This window comes from Chanodichthys erythropterus, chromosome 16 (genome assembly GCF_024489055.1).
Source record: "Chanodichthys erythropterus isolate Z2021 chromosome 16, ASM2448905v1, whole genome shotgun sequence".
In the NCBI taxonomy this organism is placed as follows: Eukaryota; Metazoa; Chordata; class Actinopteri; order Cypriniformes; family Xenocyprididae; genus Chanodichthys; species Chanodichthys erythropterus.
The window spans coordinates 18,613,396-18,639,301 of NC_090236.1; the positions used below are offsets into that span (position 1 = coordinate 18,613,396).

Sequence of the window (25,906 nt, forward strand, 5' to 3'; positions counted from 1 at the left end):
TATGTCTTTACTGCCACTTTTGGATCATTTAACGCACAAGTATTAATAAAAAAAATAAAAAAAAACATTACTTACTGACTTCAAACCTTTGAACGGTAGTGTAAATTCTTAAGTATCTTTCTGTAATAAGTACTCTTTTTTTTTAAAGTATGCTAATGTGTCTGTTAAACATTATGTAATATTTGCTAATGACTTCTTAGAAAAGTTATAAACTGTTACCTTTGTATTTTTTGTATTTCAAATCCAGTTTTATATATTTAATAAATATTTAAACCAATATTACATTTTGATTTGTATTCTGACTCGTGTTTGTCTCATACAGATTTAATGCCATCATTTGCTCAGCATCTTAACTGTATAAGGTTAGATAAGGTGTACTCTTGCAGGTATTTTGTTTAGACTGTTATATAGACACTAATATGTTCTGTTTCACAAATTTATCTGAAAATACTTTCATTGTGTGCCAGCCACATGAGAACCCAGAACAGCCATAACTTAACAACACTGGAAGATCAGTCAGAAAATCTAAAGCAGACACAAAGCAGTTGCCTGGCAGCCACCTAGATTACTTTTTGATGCCAAGGACCAGTGCTTGAAATGGGCCGCTATGTGTCAGTACCTTTAGCGTACCGCCAGTTTTCCTTGCGTACTGGTGCTGTGCCGAATTCCTACCCCTGCCAAATTATTACCGCCCTAGTATTGGTAGGTTTAGGATTAGGTGTGGTGGCGGGGTTAGGATTAGGCAATCAAATAGCGACTTCAACAAGGGGGGTAATAATTTGGCAGGGAGTCGAAATTCGGCACAACGCTGGTTTTTCCGACATGTTGCATGTACGGAAGCCAGCCACAGCCTCCCTTCATTAGGAACGCATTTTGCATTTTATCCACTTCAGGGACTGCCAAGGATCCCTAGACTCAAATCAATTCACCTTTATTTAGATATAATACAAAACAGATTGTTTCAAAGCAGTTTCACAGTGATTAACAGGAAAACAGTGTTGAATGATGTAAACAGAATTCAATTCTGCTGTAAAGCAGCTCTAAAAAGACAATAGTGTCATTATTCAGCTCAGACGGTGAGCCACTGGTGATTCATGGATCCCATTTTGGCATTGTTGCGCTCTCTCTGCCCAGTGGATGCTGATATAGGTCTTCAGTAGCACAATCCAGCTCATCCAGCCTGTGGTCTCCAGTTTGGACTCTCTTTCCCAGTCTTGTCTTCCTACAATTTTTCTGTGCTCATTGAATTTAAGGGTACATTTACACAACAACGTACTAAATAAAAGGTACCAAAAGTTTTTCCTTTGCGTTTTTCATGTACATACAACAAAGTTGTCAAAATTATACCCCTTCACACAGAAACAACAAAAAGCACTTCATTATTCATGATGTCACTTTGTAAAGCAACAATACACACATTTAGACTGAACACGTAATATGCATGTACATTACGACACCGTTTTTACAAATGTGCGTTTTTGTAGTTTACACAGAGATAACAGTATCATTTTTTTAAAAATTGCACATTGAATCCCAATTTCAAAGTTTGAATTTTCCATTTTTTGTTGAAAATGGTGTCATGTAAACGGTCCCCTAAAATAAACTTTGGTGTTATACTTGCAATTGAATCTGTGTCCCTCCCCTCAGTTCAATAGTTTATCAGTTATGAAATGAGTTCAGTTCAGCTATAAAGCAGCTCTGCAGTAAATACGTTGATCCCCCTGTGTTGGACCCCTGACAGCACAAAAAATGGTCAGTTTCTCAGGTCATCTCAAAAAAATATCTAAAAATATATTTTATTTAAGAAACAAATATTCAGCAGATGGTGCGCAATATTGTTCTGACAATCTGAATACTTTTTTATATACAGTAAGTTGTTCATTAATAATTAATGTTATTTTGGATAAAAAATCATTAATTATTGATACACTGTTGTGCTCATGAAGCTAAAAGTTGTGAGTTTGTCATTTGGTGTCAGTTTTATCAGAGTCTAGTTTTAATAGCTACATAAAGCTATATCATGCACAGAAGAACACATGTTTTGAGGTAAGACATCATTTGGAACTTACACCATTTTAGAATCTGTGTTTCAGTAAAGTAAACATAGATACTTGGTTTTCTGCAGACAGGGTCAAAATTATATGGAGTTGTTTTAGGTTTGTTCATTTACTTCATAGTTTTGTCCAGGTCATATGTAAAAATAGAAAAAACAGACTGTCAGGTGTGCTTACAATCCCATTGGACATAATTATGGTTTAGCTGTAGGTGTTCCCATAGAAACCCTTTGTGGCATCCCTGTTCAGGCAGAGAAAAGATATTCCGCTGATCTCATCTGGGTGAGAAGAAAACAATCACTTAAGTGCACTCTATTGCACTACATAACTGCCGGCTATGTAGCATAGTGGTTCTGTGTCCAGATGTATAGTACATTGACCTTGTCGATGTGGGGTCAGTGTTGTGTTAATTTAGTGCTGTAACCTAGTTAAGGGTTACTTAGTAAGATAGAAATGATGCTGAATCATTCCCCTCGGGGGTCTTTCAGTGTACCTGTTAACATCACCCTGCAGGGCGCGCGACGACGACACATGCGGTACGTATGGAGATCAGATCCACTGCGTCCGTATTCTGTTTTAGTACAGATTGTCTAGTTGTGACACAAGTATGAGATACAAAAGTATTTTGCATTAAGTTCTTCCTAATATAACAATAGAAGCAACAAGTCCTTGAGTTAGAAATGTTGTTATAACATAGTATAAATAAACCTTCAACTATTTTTTGTCTCCACTACTGTTTTGTATTGAACATTATATTAAATTAAGTAGAAACACACGAAAAGCTTAAAGAGATAGTTCACTCAAAATGAAATTCTGTCATAATTACACACTCTAATGTTGTTGCTGTAATGTGTTTGTTCTGTTTTGGTTTCATTTTCACTCATTCTGTTTCTGTTTGCCTGTGTTCCCTTAGTTTGTCTCCATGTTTTGTTTTGTTTTTTTTTGTTTTGTTTTTTTTTATTTATGCACATGTTTCTGGTTACATTAATTATCTATTTAAGCCCTCAGTTTGTTCAGTTTATTTATCCAGTATTGGTCAATGATAACGTGGTTGTGTTTGAATGACTATTGTTCCTGTTATCTCCTGCGTGTTGGTTTGATTTATTGGCTAATTAAAGACTTAATTAGTGATATCCTTTGTTGTGCACTCCTTACAGCAGTTCATGGCAGTTTTGAACACTTATGCTCTTGTAAAAAAGAAGTGTGCTTAATTTTATTGAATGTGCAATTGTAGTGTACTTTAAATCTTTAAGTATATATATATATATATATATTTTTTTTTTTTTTAAACTGTACTTGCAGATATTAATTAAATAAAACGCAACTTTCATGACTGTTTCTAAAGTACACTTTTCAAAAAAGGTACTTGTAAAGATGTCAAATTATAAGTTTTACTTTAAAGTACATTTTAAATTATTGTTTTATTATTCGTTTGTGCTTTAAGTGCACTTATTTTCATGTGTTGACTAACATACTAAAGCAAAAAACCTGATTATAATTTTTACTGTAGTGTGTTTTTAATATAATATTTAAAGTTAATGTGTTTTAAATATACTAAATAGCAAAATATTACAAATGTGCAATTATGAATATGTTACAATTACAAATAAATTACATAAAAGTTTCAATAGAAATGACATTAAATTATATTTTAGTTTAAGTTAAGTCCTACTTAAGTGGGTCAAAAGCACTCCTATGTTAAACTAATTGCATTTAAAATAAATTTAAATTATAATACATGCCAATTTCATTCTAAATAGCATGCAATTAAGTGTTGTAAAACATGACATTCAGCATAAGTAACTTAAAGGTATGGTAATTTTTGAAGAGGCTAACAATAGCAAACTTTGAAAGCATAAGATCCCACCCTCCCATCAGAGCATCTCCAAAACCATGCCTCCTCCAAAACACATGAACGCGTACAGCAGGGAGCAAACAAAAGTATCATGAGAGACAGTGTTAAAGTACCTCATGTCTCAAAGCACATAACATTACAATAATAACGAACATAAACAACTTGAAGAGCACTGACCTGTACCACTTGACTGCTGCAGATTAATTTTGGCATTGATAGTGTTGCCATTGAAACATAAATTCCAGTCACGAACCACTCCACGTGTAACTTCACAGATTCCCATCTCTTACAAATTACAGTAGGTTTCTCCAGAGCCAATGTATATGATTTAACTAAATTAATAACTATTGATTTTTACAAAGGAATTAATCAATACTGAACTTATTTAAGCTGGACAATGACACCATTTTCTTCTAGAGCTGCTTTGCAGACAAAATTATTTGCCTGTTATCTGTAATACTGCTTTGACACAATCGACATTGTAAAAAGCACTATATAAACAAAGTTGACTTGACTTAAGTACTGTAGCCTTTTTATTTTAAAGTTGTTGTTTTTTTTTGTTTTTTTTAAATGTGCACTTCTTTTTCACAAGGGTGACTTTCTTCAGTGGAACACAAAACATTTTTTTTTTTTGAAAAATGACAGTGTTTTTTAACTCCATATACAATGAAACTCAAGTGGGCTCTAAATTGTTTGGACTCCACGTTTCTTACCCAGAAGAAAGTAAGTTACACAGGTTTGAAACAACATGAGGTTGAGTAAATGGTGTCTTTTCCATTGTTTGAAGTTATGGTCTTTTGAGCAGTTTGTAATTTCACTACTAAGGCCCTTACAGTAAATCTGCATAAAATGATTTAAATGAATAGTTCCCAAAAATGGAAATGGAACACATCATTCAAAATCCATATGCTGTTATTTTCTTTGTTATTTTTAGGGAGACTTACAGTTGAGGAAATTCATGAAATTCTGAAGTTTCCTTAAATTCTCCTTTTGTATTCCATGGAAAAAAAAACTGCATATAGGTTTGGTATGACATGAAGTTGAGTACATAATTTCTGGGTGAATTACTCCTTTAACTGTTTCTTAGGGATGTCTTCCACCAGCAAGGCCAATTACATGAAACTGGAGGAAACTGGAGGAAAGATAGGGAGCAGAAATGCAATGAGAAAGCCAGAGCTCAAATCCCAGAGTCCAGTGTGGGAGAAGACAGAGCCATCCTCTTGGGCTTCACCATGATGACCTTCTCCATCCTCATGTACTTTCTGGTTGGAATTGTAATGGTGAAACCATGTCTCCATAGGTTAGTACTAGGTCTTTAGGCAGACTGCTTGTATGCCTTATTAGAAAAGTATTCATGTTGTAATTTTCATCTTGATGAACTTTGTGATTAAAACATCATTTGCTAATAATCACTACCATGAAATATGATTACTTTAAATAAATATAAAATCATTTGTGTCAAAACCTAGTAAGCTGCCTAGAAAGTCCTCCAGTGTCTTTCTTAAAAAAAATAAATAAATAAATAAAAAGCATCTTTCCAACACATCTCAAATAATGTAGGCCTATTGTGTGTGATAGCATTCGGTAACAAAAATTTTATTTTAAATATTTTTGTGGAAAAATGTCTTTTGTCTTGCTAGGGCTATTTTCACAATTAGCATTTTGTGTATCCTATATACACACAATACCTTTTCACACTATTTTTATAATTTAACAATTATAGTGTGACTGGAAATATCAGTCATATTTACCCTGTTGTTGTTGTTGTTGTTGTTGTTTTTGTTTTCCCTGCACACATTAGATATCATACTTCACCTCAAGCATGTTCTTAACTGATTCTGTTGTGTTCTAAAGTAAAAGATTTTGGAAAAAATACTAAATAAATTTTATAAATAAAGTACCAAAAAAAAAACATCTGGGTTACAATGCGATTAGTCGAATAATGGCTTAAACAACTACTAGTCAACTAGAAATAACTTTAGTTGAGGGTAGCCCTACCAAACATGCCAATTTTATTGGCTGGCAGCAGTCTATGATGTCATGAGCGGCTTGCCCATGAGTATAAGACGCCACATCTTGTTCCCCTTCTTAGGGAACCAGAGTTACATACGTTACCCAGACGTTCCCTTTCGAAGTGGAACTTTTGATGCGGTGTCATGGACTTGACGCTATGGGGATCCAATACCCACCCCGCCATGCTGAGGGGGTTCCTGCCTTACTAGGCTCTGGATATGCAAACAGTAGTGGCCGTAGAATATATTGACTCTACCGATCACCTAGCTGGAGTCGAAACGTGTCAACCCTGAGGGTGCAAGTTGCAATTCATAGACTGCTAAGTGCAGCCACTCCTAAGCTCAAATTCTCTACTTAGCAAGAGAAGGAATCTCAGCTGTTTTTTAACTCCATATACAATGAAACTCAAGTGGGCTCTAAATTGTTTGGACTCCATGTTTCTTACCCAGAAGAAAGTAAGTTATACAGGTTTGAAACAACATGAGGTTGAGTAAATGGTGTCTTTTCCATTGTTTGAAGTTATGGGTTCCTGCCTTACTAGGCTCTGGACATGCAAAGAGTAGTGGCCATAGAATATATTGACTCTACCGATCACCTAGCTGGAGTCGAAACGTGTCAACCCTGAGGGTGCAAGTTGCAATTCATAGACTGCTAAGTGCAGCCACTCCTAAGCTCAAATTCTCTACTTAGCAAGAGAAGGAATCTCAGCTTCTATCCTCTATTGAAATGGAAGTCCCAGCCTTTACATCCTTCCTCCCTCCTTTGTAGGGCAGGTAAAAACCCTCAGTGACCCAAGAGCTCTAGTAGGGCAGGTAAAAACCCTAAGTGACCCAAAAGCTCTAGTAAAATGCTATGTCAATGATTTGACAAAGCCCTCAGGGAGTAGCTTACCAAAGGGAACAACTCAACTATGACCTTCAATCTACCACTACTTCCAAGGGGGAGAATATATCCCTCACTCCATCTAAAAAGATACAGATATGGGAGAGACATATAGTAAAAACTCTCGCCATCTCAACCACTAGGTAATCTGCAGGGGAGCTTAAGCTCTACTTATTTACCCTAAAGCCATATGGAAGAGTGTTCAACCCTATTTGCAAAGCCTTCTCCTGGACCCACTTGGAAACTTCATCTGATTAGAGTGCTGCCAAGAAGGGAGACCAAGCATAGGTCAACCGGAGACTTTGCACAATACCCAGCTTCCTGTACTTGTGGAGGGAATAAATGGAACTGAGTAATTTTGTGAAAAACCTATAACAATTCCATTCATTTTTCTCCACCCTAAAGGGTATCCTGAGAGCAGTTCAAGAAAGGGAGCATGTCCCTCCAAGAGGGAGCCTAATCCTTATTCATAGTCAGGAACTAGGGAAATGAAAGCAAGACATAAGCAGTGTGCCCAATAATTTTCATTACCTTGACTCTAGACCCCAAGGAAGCCGCAGGGGAGCTAGGCCCTGCTTAAAAGCCCCAGTGTGTCTGGGTGAGAGCAGCTCATACCCTGCCTTGAGTAAAGGTACTCTACTTAAGATCCGGTACCACTAGTGCCTTGTGTCTCTCTTTTGGCAAGAGGCCTTGTATGCAATATCCCTAATTCAAGCTCCAACCATTGGAGAAGGATATAAGCAAAACAGAGGAAGTCTTTCTTAAGAACAGAATTGCTAAAACCTTAGAAATTACCTCTTCAGGTTACAAACTCCACTATTGCTGCCATTTCAAGGGGGAGCTTAATCCTTACTTCTGCTCAGGAAAGGAGGGAGAATGAGAGCAGGGCATAGTACAGTGTGCCCGCCACTCCTGTCTCCCAAACTCTAAAGCCCCAGGGAACTGCAGGGGAGCTTAGGTTCTACTTTAAGACCCCAGTTTAACTGAGGGACAACAGCTTAACCCTGCCTTAAAAGGCATTCTACCTATACACCGTGACAAATAATGGGGAGGAATGACCAGAAGAGAACTTCCTCTACTCATTAGTACTATCACCATGATCGAACACCCATCCAAAGGGGAGTGATATCTCTGCTTCACGACCCAAAAATAATTGGGAAACAAGGTAACGAAACATGGTTGCATTCACCCCACTCTAAGGGATACCTATGCAGCATCACAAAGAGCAAGTCAGGCTCCTGGAGGGGAAGCCTATATCCCTACTTTTATGGTGAGAAATGAAAGCATAATGCAATGTGCCCAGTAATTCTATTGGCTTTAACCCCAAAAGGAGCCACAGGGGCAGTTCATGCCCCTTCTAGCATAAAAGCACTCTACTCAAAGCCTGTTATAGCTAGCAATTAGCAGAGTACTTATCCAAAGGAGAGTGATACCCCTATTTCAAAACACAATGATAGATGTGAGAGGATGATAAATGAAACTTATGAGTTATGAATTGCCCCAGTTCTGTTCACCTTGCTCTTCCTTCTAGGGGAAGCCTATTTCCCTTCATTAGTCATAAAGGGGGAAATCAGGGCATATTATAGTGTGTCCAAAAACTATCATCACCTAGGTTCCCACTGAGCGGCACTGAGCTTTGTGTCCGGTGTACGAGCCCCTTAAGGGAGTAAGTAAAGGAGACAGTGAATCATAACAACTCCAATTTCATTCACCTTGCATCAACCCTTAGAATGCAGGGGAGCTGTGTTTTATTTAAAGGCCCCTATAGTATTGAGGGAAATAACTCAATCCAAGCTTCTAGATCTGTAGTACAGCGCGGTTCCGCGACCACCTCAGGATACAAACACTGTCCCTGGTCCAAGTCCTTAAGCAGATCAGAATTGTATGCTTATAGCACTGCCATGGTGTGTAAAGCACCACCAGCCTGACCCGTTGCCACATACACTTTACACATGTGGGTAAAGACAGATCACACCGAGCTTGTGTAAGTCACCGGGTGTAAGAAAACACTCACATGGAGGAACACACTGCCAAAAACAGATAAACAAAACAGATCCTGAAGACATAAAAGCTGATGACGTAATTTGCAGGTGCCCTCTTATACTCACGGGCACTCCGTTCATGATGTTATAAACTGTCATTAGCCAATAAAATTGCCATGTTTGGTACACTTATTCAGACACTGGTGACTGAAAGTGTTCCCCATAGCATCAATTCCATGCTGCCGTGTTGAAGTTCCACTTAATTTTAAAGCAGCAAATTGTTTTCTGCTGAATTAGCAGGGCCACACTGCTACGAAAATTAGTTTTGTCTTTAAAATATATACTGACATCCTCCATAACAACACAGATGATAAAGAGAAGGACATGATGAATCAAAGTTCATCACAAACAGCTTTACCACAAGCTGAGGTAAATACTAATGTATAGAAGGTGCACAATGTCATAAACACAAATACAAAACACTATCATGGTAACATACGAAACTAAAATAATGCAAACATTAATTTAACAACATGATGCAACATAAAACCCTAATGTATTGAGAACAAAACAATAAGAAGATACATAATTATTAAAATAAATAAACATCAAATGTGAAGTGTCACACAGGGAATTCTGGGAATTTCAGTTTACGACTTTTCATTGTAAATTATAAGATGTTAGTTTATAAAAATGTATATTTAACAGTGTTAATGTTGAATGCAAGGTTAGACCTATTACAGTTTCTCCCCTGTATAAGGGAACTTAATGTTAACCAATTAACAGGTTTTTACAATCTTTTTTTTTTTTTTTTTTTTTTTACAGCACCTATGTAACATTAATATATTTTTACATTGTAAACATTCACTTAATAATTCATGTTTGTCTTTGCAACAGCGACTGGAACAATTTTGCCAACTGCTCATTAGTCCACATTGATTTGCTGGATGAAGTGATGGACTGCCGTGGCATCGTCAGCTTTAAATGCCTGCATGTTTTGGTAAACATCTCGTCCCCTGAAAAAACACTTCAACTTTACTACGATGAAGATTTTGTGAAATCCAGGCCAAAGGTACAGTTGTGAGTGTTATTTGATTAAATGGCGGATTTAATCATCCTGTCATTCCAAATTCTATATTATTTTCATTCCTCTGGTTTTATGGACTAAGACTGGACTGTAAGCATACTGAAATGATGACACAGCAACTGGCATTCAGTAATGAGATGAAATTTCACAATAACTTATATTTCAGCCTGTTCCTCACCCAAAGCTAAAATTACTTAACTTTTTTGTTTGTTTGTTTGGGTTTTTGGGCATTTTCATTTGAACTTTTTTTTTTAAATTACATTATAACCTACATTAAACCTATATCTTCTTATTTTATTCAAGGTTACAATAAATACATGATGATGATGAAGATGATGATAAAAATAATAATTATTATTATTTATCAATTTAGTAACTTTTGTTTTATCAAATTTTTGATTGATTGAAATATTGAACAATCTAAATCATAATTTTCTATTTTTATCTAACAATCTATTATTATTAATAAGATAACAACATTTAAAATTGTTTTATAAAAATGTCTGTTTCATTGTGATTGATGAAGTAATACATAAGTGTATTTCATAAAATTATGTTTTTATGTTAACTCTACAGACTTTAAAATACTGTACAAAATACTGAACAGTATTTTACAATATATTGTTCTATTCTTTTAAAATTATTCTTTTATTACTTTTTTTGAACAGGGAATTATGGAGAAAAATAAAGGAGTGGTAAGAATTTCAAACTTAAAATGATTATAAATATATCAATTATTTTAAAATAATATATACTGGGTAATACTTTATAATAACTGTGTAAGAACTGTGGACGAACCAGACAAATGAATCATTTAGATGATTCTTTCAAAACATAATTCTAATTCAGAATTGAGGTTCCGGCTCCGAACCGTCTGCAGATAAAGCCAGGCTGATTACTTTTACGACACATGCTTCCTGATAGCAGAAGCGACATACCAAAGGGTCACCCAAGAAGACAGAGAGACAATCCAGACCCCTTTTGTTTCCTTACTTCACAGGAGAGCCAAAGAGACTGTTGAACAAATAAATCTGCTTCAAAATTGTTCCAACAATTTTAACGGACTTATCAAACATCTTTTAACTACATACATTTTGCATTATGTGTCCACAAGTACTACCTGTAAACAGTTAGGCTTTAGAAACACTCACAATTCATTTAAATGTGTTAACTCTTGACTGAATGACTGAAAGTATGCCTTATTTGGACTTGATCTATTTCTTTTCATCTTTCTTAAATCATGGCTTGAATGAAATCTGTTTAAAATGTATCGTATTCCATTTAATAGAAATTATGTTAAAATGGCACTCTCTGCTGAAGCAGAAACAGGATGTAACACTTATGTTTTATTGGGGTCAGAGGAAGGCCCTCTTGAAACAGGACAATGTCTGATTGGCCAGGACTCCTCAGAGGTGTGACAAACAACTAAGTTTAAATGATCATATTGCAAGATAGTGAGGGGGAGAAGTTGGTTGGTAAACGAGAAAGGAGTTGGTCCTGTTCTGGTAAGAGAAGCCAAGACAAGTACCAAGAACAATGGAGTGACAAGAAGAACAGACAAGCCGCTCATTCAAGCCATCCAACCTTCACTCACTTTTCTTTTCTTTACTTAATTCTCCTTTACCGCTGAAAGTCTTGTGTCCTAAGTTTCGCCGCAAAGTTCAACCAACGACTTTTGCCGCTTCAACTCCAGCGACAAAGAGACTTCCTTCATTGTTCCACACGGACCTGATCTGGACCAATCGTCGACTTGGGAAACCCCTCTCTGCACGACGAGGGAAATTCACCTTAGTCAACGCAAGCAAGTACCTCCAGATGAAAACTGAACTGGTGTATTTAAATGAATGATTCATGGTTCGTTCTGGTCTTTGAAATGCATTGATAGGAATTCTGTTAATCAGATCTCTCTCTCTCTCTCTCTCTCTCTCTCTCTCTCTCTCTCTTTCAAAACTCTTTCTCTCTCATTTCCTTCTTACTGCAACGCGTATGAATGTGTGTGTGTGTATGTGCGTGCCTTTGTGTTAGATTAGTTTGTGTTAGAATAAATAAAATCTCTTGTAGATTTTAAAAGGAAAGTGTCTTGTATTATGTGCTTTATGATTTAATGTCTTAAACTGTGATCAAGTTACCGTGCTCTAATCAGTGTTTTCACGATTGTTGGATATTTATATCCGTTACAAGAGCTTATTACGGCTCGAGCAAATGAACGCTGGACGAATCAGTTGCTCGGTCGTAATCTAAACAACTCTTTATAATTCCCTAAATATTTCATTTGAGCTAATTTTACTTCCTAGGGTGTTTTCCCTACAGTAATGGTGGAGAATGCGGGCAGTTTAATCTAAATTTGGAGCACATATCAAGTCATTTTTCTTTTTATCAACGCAAATTATTAAACCCCTCAGTGTTTGAGTGACGTATGCAGCGCGCACGGCGCGGTCCGTTTGAACGAGTGCTTGAATGAGTGAGAGCTGTAACCCCAGTCTGCTGTCTTGTCTCTAAACTCCAGTCTGCAGTAAATTTAGATCTATATAACACATACTATAAGGTAAGAACTAAGCGTGTTCCTTAAATTCTAGAATGCCTTGTTTATAGCTATCCTGATGTCTGCGTGTTCCAGCGTCATTCAAATAGCTATAATAACGTTATTGTGTGTCAGAGAGCTGAATTGAAACTAAACTGCATTTAGTTAAAATAGTCTGTGCAGGACGAATACTCTCCTCACAGAACGGCAAGATCGAGCGTGTTCCTCGATCTGTTTCTAAAACTATATATTTATAGCTAAAGTGTCAGTGCGTGTTCCACTGTACTCAATCTGCTATATTCTCCCTTTGTAAAACAGTAACGCTATACGCTTGCTTGTTTTATATTTATAGCTAAACTGATTATAGTGCGTGTTCCACTGTACTCAATCTGCTATTTTCCCCTTTGTAAAACAATAACGCTATACGCTTGCTTGTTTTATATTTATAGCTAAACTGATTATAGTGCGTGTTCCACTGTACTCAATCTGCTATTTTCCCCTTTGTAAAACAGTAACGCTATACGCTTGCTTGTTTTATATTTATAGCTAAACTGGTTATAGTGCGTGTTCCACTGTACTCAATCTGCTATTTTCCCCTTTGTAAAACAGTAACGCTATACGCTTGCTTGTTTTATATTTATAGCTAAACTGATTATAGTGCGTGTTCCACTGTACTCAATCTGCTATATTCTCCCTTTTTGCTAAACGCTATACGCTTGCTTGTTTGAGCTCGTGTAACACGTGTGTCCGAGCGCAATTTAAGTGATTTGAAACTGTTATATTTTGCGTGCAAATAGAGACCCGCCGAGGTCGCGATTTTTCCATCTATTACAGCAGAAAGCTATCACTTTAAGTCTAAGCCCCACGTCGTAAAACAGCTACGAGTGGTGTCTCTTATTTATAGAGTTGAAACGCGCCGACATTTCACGTAACGCTTGATTGTACGTGCATGTGTCTTTCATTTGTACAGTTACATGTATTTGATGTAATTCACATGTTCGCCACTATCATTTTGTTTGGTCGCCATAGTTACAGTCGTGGCACGGAAGTCTTAACCAACACTTCCGGAAAAACGTCATTGTAAACAAACCGCACGGTGTTGCTAAGCTAACCTCTGCAGTTGTTTACATTGAAGTTCATATGCTAAAGCCTTTAGCCTCGAAGCTAAGCTAGTTAACATCATTGTGAGAAAGCAGTGTCTGTGTGAGCAACTATAAAGTGATTTAACCACCTAAAACACTTAAATTTTATGTACACTTGTTGGTCTTTCCTTCTTATTTTCCCCTTTACTTTCTCACTTATTACTTTACCTATATTTTACTTGAAAAGAAAAATATTGGTTTACAATTATTAATCGTTTTACCTGCATTTGACTTGAAAAGAAATACTGGCTTACAATTTTAATTGTCAAATTTGAATTTAATAAAACTAATTAAATTTAAATTGAAACCCTATTTTTCTAGAAAGTAATTTTAAATGATTTCTACATTTCCAAATTTCCATTATTTCTAATTTCATAACTAAAATTATATTTTAGATCTATACTTCAGGTATGAATAAGCCTTGAACTTTAAAAGTTTAAGCAAACTTATTCCACCAAAGTTTTCCTAATTTTGACTCACATTTGTTCATTATTTTATTGCGTTATATCTTTCTTTTCCTTTTCTTGGTTATACACTTAGCCACTCTACTTTATTTATTCATTTACCTCTTTGTTTAATTCCCTTTTTTCTTATCTCATCCCATTATTGTCATTTGTTTTCTCTTTCTTACCGTTTTCCTTTCCTCTTCGTATTCTAGCTTAGGAACGACACACCTGAGCCTCAATAGGAGACATTGATATCTTACGAGTTTCAAATCAATCAGAGACAACCCTCTCTTTACTAAAAATGTTATTCTCATGTGTTTAGTTGTTCATCAACTACCAATTCTATACTCGTAATTAGACAAAGGCTTCAGAGCCATTTGTGGATCTGGTCTCCTCCCCCTTCCCTTTTCCTCACGTCTTTCCTGTTCTATCCTCCTTTCTTCCATCTTATTCTTCAGATTTGTAGGGATCAAGCTTGGACGAACCATCAATCAATTCTAAAGAAAGAAAAACACAATCTTTCCAAAGAAACAATTCATTAGGTTTTTGATTTTAATCAAACCCTTTTGTGTTCTCCATACTCCCTGCATTTGTAAACGCAATTTAAATTTTGACATTTCCTCCAAGAACATTTAACAGAGACAAGTGTTGAGCAACCGTTGCCTTCACAGCATCCCTGGTAAGCAGTTCAACTGAAGGTGTGTGGTGTCAATCCTGTCAAACTAAGAAAAGAGGTATCAGCATTATTATTGTATTATTGTCCTTGCGAACATAAACAATAATATATATATTTTCTTTTCTTTTGCTTTAGAAACAGCTTTCATTAATAGAAAATATTTATTTGAAATAAATATTTCTCTAAATTGAAAAAAAAAACTTACAATTTGTTTTAACATTTTCTCTCTTTTCCCTTTCTCAGTTGAGTGACAAAGTCCTCACATCACGAGTTGAAAACAGTTTTTCATTAATAGAAAATATTTATAGAAAAATTTCATCTATTGAAATTTGTTTTAACTTTTCTCTCTCTTACTGAGTTGAGTTACAAAGCCTTCTCCTCACTAGCATACCTGTCTACACTCTGAGACCAACACGTAGCCATCACACTTCACGATTGGTGTACATTCACTGAACGACACTTAGCTGTTCCACCACATATAGGCTTGCACCCCACACAGATCTGTGTCAGTCTCTTCTCCCCAGCGTGCCAACATGTCGCAGACGGAAAACCCCACTGCCCAAGATGTGGACGCCTGGCTCAGCGGCATTACAAACTGCCTCATGCCAAAGACAATTGAACTGTTATTATTTTTAATAATAATCATAATTCTGAGAAGATTCCCGACGCATGATTCAAGCCAGAACCAAGACCACACTGAACTAGGCAAGATAACCAATTCTCTAAGCATTGCCTTCACAGCCCAGCTGAAACTAAGCGACAAGCACATCACCCACCTACAGGAGGAGCTGACACGTGCCCAGAGCCGCATAGACAAGCTGGAAGTGAAAGTCCAAGACGACTTCAAACGTCAGACCACTGAGTTCCTGAGAGAGCTGATGCACATCCAGCGCTGCGCAGACCAGCACAAGGTGGATGCTCAAGACAAACTTGTGGAGCAAGAAACAAAGGAACAAGTTGACAAGCTCCAAGAAGCCCTTGCAGTTGCGGAACGTGACAAGCAAGAATTAAAGACTGTCCAATGTCACCTGGTAAACCAACTAGAAAATGCCAATTCTGACATTAAAGATAAGAACTTTAAAATCAATGCTCTGGAAGACCATTTGAAATGGTACAGCACTGAAATGGACCATCTAAACCAACAATTAGACGATGCCAACGGCAAGCTCTACATGGTCAGAAATGAACTTAAACATGTTCACACCCAGAAACTAGAGTCAAGAAGGGAGGGGCCTCCCTCAGCATCACCACAGCTGAGCACAACAGAGTCCCCCATCCAAGAACTGCCATGCAACGGAAGAAGTGAGTGGCCACAACCCACAACATCACCGGCCTTCACTACAGATTTCTTCCCTGTCAACCAAAGAGAGCTCATCCATGCAGACCCCAAATTTGCACACAAGATGACCCTTAAAGACCTTAACAAGCTGGCTAAGAACATCACACAGTTCAACCCAAACTCCATGGAGAACCACAACATCCAGACTTACCTCCGAGATATTGACTTCTACCTAGAGGTGAGACCCAATGTGACTGACAGAGACAGGTTGTATCTCCTCAGGTCCACATCCAGCCCAGAGGTACGAAGCTTCTTAGATCGACAACCTGTTCACGTTAAGCACAACTACCAGCTATTATGTGAGTCACTGATCAAAGAATTTACAGGCCCAGAGTCTGAACATGGACTATTAGTCGCCTTGGAAACCAAACAAGGTCGACAAGAGACTCCCCAAGCTTACTACAACCGTTTCCGACAAGCCTACTTAGGTGCACATCACGAACCTGAACTTGAAGAGGATGTGAACTTCAAAACCCTCTTCCTGAGAAACCTGCACCCTGGACTAAGTCACCATCTTGGCGTAATGGCCTGCCCAAGCACAATGTCAATCCAACAGCTACGTGACTTGACACACAAGGCCTACATCAAACAGAAGATGAACTCAAAGAAAGGTTTGAAAACAGCCACAATTTCAAACTCCGGCAGCCAAGACTCAAGCCGTGCACTGCAAGACAGCCAGTGGCATGACAATGCCACAGCCTGTCATAAAGGACACGGAGAACGTGATCCCCATGCCACTGACAGCTTCCACACCGACAGCTGGAAAATGCCATGGGACCAGCCACACTTCTCAAGAAACCCACCAGAAAGAAACATCTGGGATCCAAACTGGACAGCCAAAGTCCACCAACCAACACATTCAAATGCATCCACTGTGGGTAAGCGACGGCGGAACCCACCTCTGCATCACTCAGTTAAACAAAGCACTGAGAACAAGAACGCCCAAGAACAAGACAGTTCCACCTCAGAAGACATGGAACAACTGATGAGGCAAATTACAGCGTTCTTTGCAAACAACATAAACAGCGACGATCACAAGGATCAGTCACCCTCGTTATGACTAGAGACGGAACGGAAGGTCAGTGATCACCTGATCCACCTTCCAAATGGAGATGACTGCCATCTGTTCTACAACAGCACAGAACGAAGCGGTCTCTTGCAGCCAAACACCGCTGGAAACTCAATAGTACCAGAGAACACAGTTCTGGTTACTCATCACCCACCAATAAACCCAACGAGTTCCCATCTCAAGAACCATGCTTGTGCAACAGTAACAACAGTAAGCACAGAAGGTCAGACAGTCTGTCACAACCAGAAGGCATTACAAAAGGAATGCAACGTAGGAGACAAAGTTTTGCACCACAGCTCAACACAGCCATGTCAAACTTCCTCCTACCTTCTGCCAAAGAACTTCCTGCCTCACTGGACTGACTCCCATCAAATTAGGGATGATCTCTCATCCCAAGTCCAAGATGCAAAGAGCCAATCTTCATCTAAGCCCTTCAAGAAAAGGGGGGAGCAAGACAGACTGAACCAGATCTGACCATACCTACACTGCACTACATTACATTTTACACTACACTACATTAACATACTCACCAACATGCTCTTCCTACAGACAGATATTAGTGTCAGAACCTAGCTCAACATCGACTTAGCTACATTCACCATAAGAAACATGCAACCATCTGCCCAACAAGTAGAACACCTTTCATTAAGCTGGTACATGACATCTTAGATGCACGCAGTAGTGTTAGCCATACCAGGAAACACTTAAGTGTTTTATTTTGTTTTGTTTTCCTCCTCCTCTCTTTCCCTTCTTCTTTATAAGGTAAAATACCTGTCTGCCCCATAAGGGTCAAGGTCATGACATTAGGATTGACGCACCACGCCTAAGGTCTGAAAGCCATTTGAAAATTCGAATGTGAGCCCGAGAGAGCTCCATGATGGGTCACATCATTTTTACCACAAATGATGTCACCAGACAACCTAGAATAAGTTAGAAGAGATGGAAACTAACAATTTAATCACACAATGTAGAATAACACTCCCAAAATTGAACTTAATCCATCAGTACTCAGATAATCTAATGCCCTGCACCAGTATAGTGGTCAATCATGGAGGTGTTGTTTTGTTGTTGCTTTGTGTGTGTCTGCTTCGTGTCCATTTTTCTACAGTGTTCGCCGATGTCTTCATCTCAACACATCGCCGAACCAAGGGGGGATATGTAAGAACTGTGGACGAACCAGACAAATGAATCATTTAGATGATTCTTTCAAAACATAATTCTAATTCAGAATTGAGGTTCCGGCTCCGAACCGTCTGCAGATAAAGCCAGGCTGATTACTTTTACGACACATGCTTCCTGATAGCAGAAGCGACATACCAAAGGGTCACCCAAGAAGACAGAGAGACAATCCAGACCCCTTTTGTTTCCTTACTTCACAGGAGAGCCAAAGAGACTGTTGAACAAATAAATCTGCTTCAAAATTGTTCCAACAATTTTAACGGACTTATCAAACATCTTTTAACTACATACATTTTGCATTATGTGTCCACAAGTACTACCTGTAAACAGTTAGGCTTTAGAAACACTCACAATTCATTTAAATGTGTTAACTCTTGACTGAATGACTGAAAGTATGCCTTATTTGGACTTGATCTATTTCTTTTCATCTTTCTTAAATCATGGCTTGAATGAAATCTGTTTAAAATGTATCGTATTCCATTTAATAGAAATTATGTTAAAATGGCACTCTCTGCTGAAGCAGAAACAGGATGTAACACTTATGTTTTATTGGGGTCAGAGGAAGGCCCTCTTGAAACAGGACAATGTCTGATTGGCCAGGACTCCTCAGAGGTGTGACAAACAACTAAGTTTAAATGATCATATTGCAAGATAGTGAGGGGGAGAAGTTGGTTGGTAAACGAGAAAGGAGTTGGTCCTGTTCTGGTAAGAGAAGCCAAGACAAGTACCAAGAACAATGGAGTGACAAGAAGAACAGACAAGCCGCTCATTCAAGCCATCCAACCTTCACTCACTTTTTCTTTTCTTTACTTAATTCTCCTTTACCGCTGAAAGTCTTGTGTCCTAAGTTTCGCCGCAAAGTTCAACCAACGACTTTTGCCGCTTCAACTCCAGCGACAAAGAGACTTCCTTCATTGTTCCACACGGACCTGATCTGGACCAATCGTCGACTTGGGAAACCCCTCTCTGCACGACGAGGGAAATTCACCTTAGTCAACGCAAGCAAGTACCTCCAGATGAAAACTGAACTGGTGTATTTAAATGAATGATTCATGGTTCGTTCTGGTCTTTGAAATGCATTGATAGGAATTCTGTTAATCAGATCTCTCTCTCTCTCTCTCTCTCTCTCTCTCTCTCTCTCTCTCTCTTTCAAAACTCTTTCTCTCTCATTTCCTTCTTACTGCAACGCGTATGAATGTGTGTGTGTGTATGTGCGTGCCTTTGTGTTAGATTAGTTTGTGTTAGAATAAATAAAATCTCTTGTAGATTTTAAAAGGAAAGTGTCTTGTATTATGTGCTTTATGATTTAATGTCTTAAACTGTGATCAAGTTACCGTGCTCTAATCAGTGTTTTCACGATTGTTGGATATTTATATCCGTTACAAGAGCTTATTACGGCTCGAGCAAATGAACGCTGGACGAATCAGTTGCTCGGTCGTAATCTAAACAACTCTTTATAATTCCCTAAATATTTCATTTGAGCTAATTTTACTTCCTAGGGTGTTTTCCCTACAACTGCATGATATGAATCATTAGTTAAGCATTAGCAAATAGTCAATTCATCATTAATAAAGCATTAATTGACTAATAAGCAGTTTATAAATACAGAAATGCGATATTCCTGATTTATAAGCATATCTATAATGTTTATAATAATTGTTTTCTTTATTAATGATCGATTTATCATTTCTTAATTAGGTATTATACTATTTACAAACCAGTTAACCATATTATTTAGACATATAGTTATAGTTACATTTAAATAGTTTATTAATCATTCACTTTCTAAATGATCTTATGAACCACTATGAACCAACTCCTAATTAACTGATTTAATGTTATACTTAATTTATAAATTCTAAATTGATCATTAATAAAGTATGGAAATACAATTATTAAACACATTATGCCTATATCATAAGAATAAAGGATTTATAGCTGTATTTATAAACTGCTTAGTAATATCTATTGATGCTTTATAAATGCTGAATTAACTATTTACAAATGCTTTACTAATAATTCATAGCATGCATTTATTATAAAGTTTTACCATATATTGTTCCAAGTTATGGATAAAAAAAATGTTTTATTTGTTGTAAATTAAATGTTGTTACATAGTTTACATTTCCATCCAAAAGTGAGTGACCATGTAGTGTAAATGTCTGAAATATCTATTTCAGTTTGTCACAATCTTTCCCTCAGTGTTTCTACATTCCGAAATGCCAACAAAACAAGACAGAACAAGAGACTGAGGCCAGTAACATCAAACATGTGTTAAGTGTGCAAGGGGAAAACATGACATGCTATCTCAGTGCTACATACCCAGATGACGCCATCTTGAGGAGGAAATACACCATTCAAATGGCCTTCTATTACCTGCTGTGGCCCAGCCTTGTGTTGTTTGGTGGGATCTTCCTGGTGGGTCTGGTGAAACTCAACCAGCATCTTGCGTCCCTCTGTACTGAGATCAGTAGAGAGGAGTTACTAGGCAAGCAGAGTAAACTGACGGAGGGAAGGATCTACCGTTTCTTAAAATGCAGGCCTGGGGGCAACATGGAGCAGCATGACCAAGTTACCTAGAAAATAGTATGTGTCTCTACTATAATGGGCAAGTTAGTTGTTTAAAATGACTTCATTCAGTGTCTTATGAAATTAACATTAGTGCCTTATACCCTAAATATGGCCAAAGCCTTTTATATATTATATATATATATATATATATATATATATATATATATATATATATATATATACAGTTATGGAAAAAATTAAGAGACCACTTAACATTGATTTCTGAACTTGGAGTGGTCTCTTAATTTTTTCCATAGCTGTATATATATATATATATATATATATATATATATATATATATTGTGATTGTTCATTATAACCAAATAGGCTATTAACCACTTAGGCTATTACAACTAGAAATTGTAGATGCAGTAAAGTAGTTGGGTAATTTCGGTGAGCTTTGTGCCCCACACATTTACTTTTCTTAAAAAACTACTACCAATTATCAAACATCTATTTAGGTAATATTTTATGCTACTGTTAAAGGTAATTCAGTCTTTCTAAAATCTTGCCAATTATAAAGTCCAAATAGTGAAACATAAACTCACAATTATGAGGAAAAAAGTCAGAATTGTGAGATAAAAAGTTACAATTACCTTTTATATTTTTTAAATTCTGTGGTGGAAACAAGCTTCCATAAGTTAAGGCACATTTCCTTCAACCCAAAAACCATGAGTAATTCAAAGTACAGGTCAAATACCAGCTAAAAATCAACAAAGAAAATTTCTTCATATTAACACATTACATTGGGCCCTTTTTACAGATTTTTCTTAGGATGTAGAAATATTAGTATATAATGGAAGATTTGAAAATGAAGCTTCAGCTTTGGGATACCACAAGATATCACAAGGGTGCCATCACAGATTCCTCCTCCACAGTCAGCTGCAAGCTTGCATTCAGTTCGGGCTCATTTCTTGTATGAAACGCCCACTTTTCAAGATCCAATCAAATCTTATGTCAAAAATGTATCAAATCAAGTCCCACCCTACATTTTTTTGTTGTTGAAAATTTTGTCTCACTCAGAAATGCATCACATTGCAAATAAATGGTTTGTGATTGTGCAGTTTCAAGTTGAATTTAAGAAAGCTTGTATGAAACAATTTTTAATAAACTGCTCATATTATTGTAAAAGTTGCATTTGTCACAGTATGTGGCTGTAGTAATGAGCACACAACAAATAGTGTACAAACAAATAATCTTTAATCAAGATACCACTAGGAAAATGAAGGAGAATGGAATAACTCAACCACATGAAATGCAAACGAGACCAAACACTGAACAGAAAGAGCACATGACTTAAATACACTGAGAGGGTAATCAACAGAACAGAAACAGGTGTGGGATAATTAAGAACCAAGGAAACTAAAGCCCGGGATACACTGCATGATTTTTGGCTTTCCCAGACAAAAGACTACCATCGTGAAGCAATCGTGGCGATTTCTGTGATCGTGGCTTTTAATCGGTGGGCCAGTGTCGTACAGTGAGAGAGGTTTAAAGACGGCCGAAGATAGCCTACGGTCATTTTCTGACAGTGTCAGAAATTCAGCGTGATCATCGCACAGTGTGTCTGCTGCTACGACCTACGTCTACTGACCAGCCAATAAAAATGTGACATGAAATTAACTTAAAACCGCTTACCTCAAGCTCTTTTCCCTTCTTTTGCCGCTTCCTTTTTATTTTCAGCACACATAAAAACTACAACTGTCAAAGTGTGATTTAACAAAACGCGGAAGCGAGTTAGCATTTTAGGACTTCCGGTTCCAATGCCGTAAAGTCTATGGGTTTTTTGAATGGGTTTTTGCTAAATCGCCTGGAATAAGGTCTGTGGTTAACAAAGCCTCTAAATATTTTCACGTTTTGATCTATGACATAAAACACACCAGTTATAACCCACTTGTGATTTTTGAACTTTTACTGTGTCTTGAAAATCGGCGGTTGCTAACAAGTTGCTAAAAGGGACTACTTCCTTTGGCGGGGACTTTAGACGTCATCATTAAAAACGGGAAATTTGGACAGCATTTCTCATGAAAAAGTGGAAAAGTATTCATAACAGCACAGATCATAATCAGCGAGCATGTTTTTAAATACAGTTTGAGGAAGCTTGGTGGTGGTGACGTTGATCCGCGACCATGGTGTGCTGTAGTCCATTTATAGCCTACTGTTAGCTTTTTATATCTGACGACTTTATTTAGGCTTCAAAATCTATAAATGTTGTGTTAACTTGTAAAGATTATTTTGATAGACAAAACGTGTAAGTGTCATAACCCTTTGTTAAACACAGAGCTTATTTTCTGCGATTTTCCAAAAGTCTATGGGAAAAATGCATAGGCTTTCAACTGAGGGAACCCGTGCGCCGCTAACTTCTGGGTTGGCCTACAAAAACACGTCATCCCTGGGGCACTCTATAGGTGTCATAATCGTACAGTCTACATGCATGTCAAGTTTAGTAGATCCATAGAGAAGGGTCTGGCTGCAGACCATGGACAAGTGGAGCTCCACTCTCGAACAGGAAATATGTCACCTCCACTTGTGTTTTACTAACGTCTACACCTACATTACAATATAGCTTAGTCATGGAAGACTAACATATCAATTTCTAGTCACAATTTCTATAACAACAGAAGGCCAAAAAGAATATATATAATAATAATAATAATAAAAAATTAAGGAGAAATGAAAGCTCCTCCATTCACTTCATTAAGTCTGTCAATCACTGTGCCCCTTTCACTTTGGTGCTTTGCCAATTTGTTCACACAGTATGGAAAGGTATTGAGTGAGCTTGACCATGAGTATGATGAGGGTTCCTCCAGATAACATGCAGGAGGGCCAGAAGAGAGAGTGGAAAACTGCGCTGCTGCCATGCAGACGGTTCAGAAGGATACTGGCCTGATGCTCGCTGGAGTCGTGGTAACATGTTACCTGCTGGTGCGTCTTCAGATGTTCTGAAATATTCTGGACCATAACACGGAGGACGCTGTGGTCCTTCTGGCATTTTGGCACATAAAAACACTGTGGAAAAATGAAATAAAATGTACTTTAAACATATAGTGAAAACAAAGACACAAGTTGTTATTTATTCATAATATTTTTCATTGACTTTAAATGTGCAATTTTGGATATTTGGATATATATCTCACTACAGTTCAAACATTTCTAGTCAGTGAGATATTTATTCAGAAATACATTAAATTGATAAAAAGTTTCCCCCTCAAACTTCCTGATTTTGTTTTGTTTGTTTGTTCAAATTTCCCACTTCCTACTATCAAATCATGAAAATTGTATTTCCAAGAGGTTGCTCAAATCTTCATTTAAAGATTTAGTTCATCTATTTTGCTGACTTCCACCATTTTGTAATATCAGTGGCTGCATCCAAAATCGCATACTTCCCCATAGTAGGCAAAAAACAGTAGGCCTATGTGAAAATAAGTATGTCCGAATTCACGGTCATAAAAAGTAAAAGAGATACTGAAGTGTGAATTCGGTGAACACTTTACCATCCCCTGAGGCCATCGGAGAGGATTTATGAATGGCAGTGAAGTGACGCAACTGACGTTGGTAGGTCACATGATAATGACAGCATGGCGAATGTAGTGTGTCCGGATTACATTCATACAACACATTCATAGAACATAATTTTTTTAGCGGCCATGAATTAATTACTTATTCACATTAAAATAACTACCTGCTCAAGAGAGTATGCGATTTCAGATGCAGCCAAACACTCTCTGTACAACCCCGCCCTCCAAAGGCATGCCAGCCAATCCAGTGTCAGCAAACCTAACATGCAAAATGAATGAATTCTTTCACTTTTGAAAAATTGCCATTTGACCTTAATTTAAACTTTGTTTAGGAGAAACGTCTGTTGAAATATTCACCTCTGAACTGACATCCAGCATCTCCTCATTGTGAAAGAGCAGCCCAATACGGCCGGTGGCGTTCAGGCTGACGTAGACCTGTAGACAGGGGTACTTAGAGCTTCGCCAGCAGTCGGAGCCACAGTTGTATGAACAACTGATATCCTTTGTTAGAGTGGAGTTAAGTACAATACAGGTGGTCTCATCTGTCAATACACTGCATTTTACAACAGAAAGAAAACTTTTAAAAGAAAGATAACTCTAAAAAGTCACACAAAAAAAATGGAGGTTCCAATATAGACTGAACATTGTGGATTTTCAGGGCTAAATGTTATTCATGAAGTCATGATGTAACACTACCTGTCTGCATATGCGCGCACCATGGTGATACAGATCACAAAGTACATCATGACTGAGCTGAACACCATGCCCAAACCCAGCAGAATGGCCCTGTCCTCCCCAGCCTTCAGCGCTGTTTCTGTCCTTTTTTTGTCCTTTAGCTCATAACCCCATAATCTCTTATAAATTACCCTAGGAAAAGAAGTCCAAACTGTGAAATAGTTTATAATTTACAAAACTTATTGTTCCAGTCCTGGGTGCTGTTTGACCACACATGATGATGTGAATAACAATCATCCAATAAATTAATTGTACATAATGCAGGTAGAGCAAATGTACACCTTTGCTGAGTGACTTGTGTTGTCTTGACTTCCTTCACAAAGAACATCTTGCCTGAAACCTGTCAGTGAGATCTGGAAGACCTTTGAGTTCTGGAAAATCAAAACAGAGAAATCATTGGATAATTCCCACAAACATTTTACATTCTGTCACACTGAAAACCTGTCACTGCTCTTATGACACAAGCCTATTTGTATATTACAAATCTAAAAATATCCATCTTGAAAATGACTTGAGCTTATAAAATTTCCATTTATGCCATAGTTCTGTTATAACACTATCTGACCATATAGTTTGACATATTATGTGTACAGAAACTAGAAGTATTGATTTTACAATTCACTGCTTTTACTATGTAAAGAATATGTTAACTATTCACTGACAGAGCACTTCAGTGATGCATAAATCAGCAAAAAAAGATGGTCCATAACTCCGTAAGTGCAGTTTCTGCATAAATCTGATGGCCTTAAGAGAGCTTGAGGATCTTAGGGAAAGACTGAGCCTTTGCAATATTAAGTGTTTTGTTTGTTTCAGTTAGTCTACGTCCATTAAAATCTA

General features: G+C 37.3%; 2 protein-coding genes across 2 annotated transcripts; one reads left to right on the forward strand and one right to left on the reverse strand.

The window, feature by feature from the left end:
* The first annotated feature begins 2,507 nt into the window (after window positions 1-2,507).
* kcnmb3 (potassium calcium-activated channel subfamily M regulatory beta subunit 3) lies at window positions 2,508-20,825 on the forward strand. Its single transcript, XM_067363701.1, has 4 exons — window positions 2,508-2,590; window positions 4,997-5,209; window positions 9,684-9,863; window positions 20,426-20,825. The coding sequence occupies exons 1-4, from the start codon at window positions 2,508-2,510 to the stop codon at window positions 20,823-20,825; spliced, it is 876 nt and encodes a 291-aa protein (XP_067219802.1).
* A 2,715-nt stretch (window positions 20,826-23,540) lies between these two features.
* On the reverse strand, window positions 23,541-25,397 carry kcnmb2a (potassium large conductance calcium-activated channel, subfamily M, beta member 2a). Its single transcript, XM_067363936.1, has 4 exons — window positions 25,351-25,397; window positions 25,031-25,201; window positions 24,692-24,887; window positions 23,541-23,825 (listed from the first exon to the last, which is right to left on the reverse strand). Exons 1-4 carry the CDS (start codon window positions 25,395-25,397, stop codon window positions 23,541-23,543), a joined length of 699 nt encoding a protein of 232 aa, XP_067220037.1.
* Between the last annotated feature and the right edge of the window lie 509 nt (window positions 25,398-25,906).